This window comes from Dipodomys spectabilis, unplaced genomic scaffold (genome assembly GCF_019054845.1).
Source record: "Dipodomys spectabilis isolate Male_0828 unplaced genomic scaffold, ASM1905484v1 ptg000234l, whole genome shotgun sequence".
NCBI classification, from domain to species: Eukaryota; Metazoa; Chordata; class Mammalia; order Rodentia; family Heteromyidae; genus Dipodomys; species Dipodomys spectabilis.
In genome coordinates, this window is record NW_024870911.1 from 19739863 (window position 1) to 19744964 (window position 5102).

Below are 5102 nucleotides of genomic sequence, written 5' to 3' on the forward strand. Positions count from 1 at the left end.
GTCCCTCAGCTCTTCAGCTCAAGGCTAGCGCTCTACCACTTGAACCACAGCGCCACTTCCGGCTTTTTTCTTTTTACTTATGTGGTGCTGAGGAATCGAACCCAGGGCCTCATGCATGCAAGACAAGCGCTCTACCATTGAGCCACCTTCCCAGCCCCAATAGACATCATTTTTGTCAAGATGAAAATCATTTAAGTCTCTCAATGCGAGAACTGAGGACATACAATTTGAATGTAGAGATTTTCCCACTACTCCATCTTTTCCATAGAGAAATTCGGCATTGAAGTTGGGGGACCAGGTTGACTCTAAAACTGGGATGTGATATCAAGTTAAGATTTGCTTCCATGTTTTTTTTTTCATTAACAGCTTCATTAATTTCAAATGTATGCCACTGAAGCACCAAGACCTACAGTAGAGACACCTGAAATGCCATAATGCTCAAGTGTTCCCTGTTTCTTCTCCTTCTCCTTTGGCTTTTCCTTTTCTTCATGTATGCTTATTGTTCATATAAAGGTGATGTACAGAGGGGTTGCAATTATATAAGCAGATAAAGGAGTACATTTCTTCTGACAATGTCAACCTTCCTCTCACTCTCTCCCAGTTTTTCCTCCCATTCTCACCCACATTATATAATTCATTTTCAACTTAGTGTCTAGTGAATACTACTACTTCAATATTCACCATTTTACCACCATTTCTTTCAATAGTGCTGAAATCCATCTACTAGGTGAACCTCCATACATGTCCAGAAGTGAATTCACAGCTTGATCAATGTACAGCCAGGACTAGAAAGGCTTTTGAGATTGCCACTCTACTTCAAATAGTCTCAGCAAAAAGCTGGTTGACTGGCAATGCTATAAGTTTAAAATTTTAGAAGAAGTGGTTTATATATCAACAAGACTGGTTCTTGGACATACCAACTTGACAAAAGAGATTGTAACAACGAAGCTAAAAGTCCAGAGTGAGAGGTAGGTGGGAGGAGTTTTGCCCTGGAACACAAACATCCTTGAATTTAAATCTGCATAATCAGAATAAAGGATGAGAACTCATGACCTTTTCAAAGGACTTCTGGTTTTAATCCACTTTCCTCTGTTGACTCTGACCTAACTTCTCCAGGAATTATTCATCCAGATACTTCCCTGGAAATTCCTGATTGGTGCACTCAACATATATAATCTAAGTTCAGAGTCCTGGTGCCAGTAGCTTGTCTTATCCTGGTACCAGAGTTATCTTCATTGTGATTAAAAGTTTCAATTCAGAACCAGGAAGTTCTTGGCACTCCTTGTAATACTGGATGTTGCTGCTATCCTGGTTTCTTCTGGTAAGTAAAAGACTGTGCAAATACTGTCTGAGGCAGTGACTTTGAGGTTTTCATGAAGCTGTACCTTCCTGACCTCTTGTTCAAGGCCTAGATCCATCTCCCTTCCAATTTTAAGCTATCATGACACTGGATTCTGTTTTCTGAGCTCAGGCAGATGTTTTCTGTGTATGAACCTCACAGTTTAGGACCAATTATTGTTACTATAAGGCCTTTTATTTCATTATAATCTTTAATTAGCTGTACATAGGAGTTGCTATTTAAGAGTGAACACAACATATCTTAATCAATGTCACTTCTTTCAACATTCCCACCTAGCCTTCCCCTACCCACACTTTCCTTTACTTTTCTCAACTTTATAGAATATAGATTCAACTCTTGTCTGTATTTCCCCCTCCTTTCCTCTTCACCCATGTTTTCCCCTACATATGGAAGATAGATTTAGCTTACAAAGTCATAAGTAAATGGTTTCAATGGTATGCAATTATATACAAACACAACTACTGAAATGTAGTAGATTCACAGGAGATCTCAAACAGTACATTTCTTTAGAAACGCAAGACAAAATTCAGCAAAATGAAACCTTAAGAACCTAATACTCATACTGGATGAGCTGGGGTCAATGGGAAAAGGGAAACAAATGAAGAGGAGGAAAGATGTCTAGAAGATAATCAGTGGCTTATCTCAAGAAGTATAAGAGGACAATGTTGTCTTGTTTAGGTAGAATTTGTCTTCAGTCTGACCTCTCAGGGCCACTGCTTCCAAGAATCAAAATTACCATTACTACTCACAGTTAATCTTCCATCTCCAATGTTTTCTACCTTTTTTTTTAATCTTTAAAAGAATGTCAACAAAGACTACATCAGACACCATAGTTATTGGAAACCTGTCCTGCCATTCGACTTCTTTCTAAGGCCATTTCATTCCCAGTCTCCTTCCTGACAGCTTCCATATGCATATTCTATTTTATATAGGCTTCTAAGAAAACCCAGGGAAAGATGCATTCCTGATAATCTAGTTCACTTTGAAGCTAGATAATCTCCACTTCCTTACATATTGTTATAAATTCTAGAAGCAAGCCTCTCTCACGGAGTTATCAGATCCATAGTTATTATTCCTCCTTCCTTAACCAAAGGTTCAAAGCTGTGAGGCCAGACATGAGGGATTGAGTGTGTTTTGTTTTTCTTTATTGTTTGTGCCACTCCTGGGGCTTGAACTGGGGGCCTGACTGCTGTCCCAGAGCTTTTGTGATCATGCACTCAATCACTTGAGCCACAGATCCACCTCTGGCCATTGTGGTAGCTAATTAGACAGAAGAGTCTCATAGACTTTCATGTCAGGGACTGATTTTGACCCTTGATCTCAGATCTCAGCCACCTGAGTAGCTAGAATTGCAAGCAAGAACCTCCAGTGCCCTGCTTAGGATTACTGTTGAGATAAATATATATATATATTACCTGGCTAATGTCAAATGTAAAGCAACTTTTACTGGCCTGATTTAAGGTGGAATAGATTCTATCTATAGTTGTAATTTAAGGAGGAAGATTTGAGTACATAACAGGATGCTGTGGTCGTGAAGACAGTGATGTCTAAGGTGTGCTGCTACACCACGGGCATATGTCAATGTTCTCTTCCAATCTCTAAGTTGACAACCAAGATTGTAGACTGTACGTTCCTGTATTCCTTCGGGGCATGAGTATCTGTGGATGACAAAATAAGAGGATTTGAATATTGTACTATCTCCACAGTCAATGTCATTGAACAAGGAAGGAGGTTTCCATGTATTTGTCTCTCAACAAATAAATGTGACAAAAAGAATGGGGAATGATGGATGTTTATAGGAAGGTCAAAGATGTGAGTCACTAAACAACGGGAATGCAGAGATGATTTTATAACAAAATAATGTGTGTCCAATACTGAGTGGGACACATGTTATTATCTGAAGGAGAGAGGATGCTGTACCTGACAGGAATATTTCAAATCTTCCTCAGATGAGCCCGTCACAGATTACTCTCCTGTGATTGCTTCTTATTTCCAAGATTTCATTTACATGAGGCTTTTTTTGTGTCAGTCTTCATACTTAGATCTTCTCCCGTTTTTCTTACCTCAGGAAATGCTATGGGGAAGACAGTGTAGCAGAAGTAAATGTTTCCCTTCTTCCTATGGCTCCCTTAATTCTTTCTGTTCTGATTCAAGTTAATATATGAATTTCCAAGGTTGAAGTTGTTTGGTTGTCAATTTTGACTGTATCCTTGTTGTAATAATGGCATTTCACAAAGTTGAACATTGGTAGAAATTATTAGAAGGCTAAAACTTCTCCATGTTGCATGCAAATATTTTATTTTTAATTTAAAACACTGTTATCTCTGGGAATTATTAAGAAAATACAAATGTTTTGATAATGAGGCTTCTGAAGGTAGACTCCTCTGTGAGCTATTCAGGACAACTTTGGGAAATTGGAACTTCATCAGCACTGAGGTGCATTTTCCAATGCCGAATTCATTCCGCTTTCCTTTCCAGGTTACTCCTGTAAACTTAGTAGCATTTTGTATTTGCTAGTCTGCATTCAGATTCCAAGATTCTGAGAACACAGTCTTCATGCTTATTAACAACCTCTACACATTATTTTTTTATTTTCAGAATTTATTAAACAGATATTTACAAGACCCTGGTAAGTATGTGGGAGCCAAAATGAAAACATTTTCATCATCAAGATTTGTTCTTCAGGCGCGTGCGCAGGCGACGTGCAGAGGGAGGAGGCAGACTGGCCCAGTAGCAGCCCGGTTTGCTGCTGGTCTTCTTATTTACCCTGTCTCCATTCCCGCACTGCATCCACCACCGTCGCTGCCGCCACGGGAGTGCAGTTCGTGACCATCTCCCCCGGAGACGGACGCCGCAGGATCTTCGTGGTGCACTACACCTGGAAGCTGGAAGATGAAAAGAAATTTGAAACAAGCCCTTTTAAGTGTGTGCTAGGCAAGCGGAAAGTGATAGGAGGCTGGGAAGAAGGGGTGGCCCAGATGAGTGTGGGTCAGAGAGCCAAACTGACTCTCTCTCCAGACTATGCTTATGAGGTCACCGGTCACCCTGGCATCATCCCACCAAACGCCACTCTGGTCTTTGATGTGGAGCTTCTAGGACTGGAATGACAGAAATGGCCTCCTCCCTTAGCTCCCTGTTTGTGGATCTGCCATGGAAGGATCTGGTGCCTCCAGACACTGCACACGAGTCCATACGGAGCTCTTCCTGACCCCCCACTCCACCCTATAAACATCTGCCCCGACTGAACGTGTTCTGTTACTCGGCTTTGCTTCTGCAACCTTTTCTTCCTCCTCTTCCTCCTCGTATGTGTGTTTACCTGAACCTCGTATTTTGTTTTCATTTTTGGGGTGAAGATTCAGTTTCAGTCTCTTGGATCTAGGTTCCAATTAAGCATCTTGCCAAGTATTAACAGCACAAGTGACGGGTTAACTTTAGGAATTGGTGTTGGGGTGGGGGTTGCAAGAATCTTTTATTTCAATTTTTTTGGATGGAATTTTTATCTATTATCTATTGAATCATTCTTGCTGCTGCGCTGCAAAGCCATAGCAGATTGGAGATGCTGTGGAGGGCTGAACTGTTCTCCAGTGTGCCAGATCCTTCTGTTCAATTGATAACCCTGCCCAAAATGGAAGGGGTGGGTGGGAGGAGCCTCTGTGAGTCCCTCTGCCACCTCGGAAACCTGTCTTTCAAAGCAGGTCGCTCACTGCGATGTTGGACACTACAGGTATCCGTCCCTAGGCCG

The 5102-nt window shown here is 41.1% G+C and overlaps 1 protein-coding gene across 1 annotated transcript; it reads left to right on the plus strand.

The window, feature by feature from the left end:
* Positions 1 to 2903: 2903 nt before the first annotated feature.
* On the plus strand, positions 2904 to 4661 carry LOC122124331 (peptidyl-prolyl cis-trans isomerase FKBP1A-like). The gene is made up of 2 exons (XM_042699054.1): positions 2904 to 2985; positions 3995 to 4661. Exons 1-2 carry the CDS (start codon positions 2904 to 2906, stop codon positions 4465 to 4467), a joined length of 555 nt encoding a protein of 184 aa, XP_042554988.1. The 3' UTR covers positions 4468 to 4661.
* Positions 4662 to 5102: the final 441 nt, after the last annotated feature.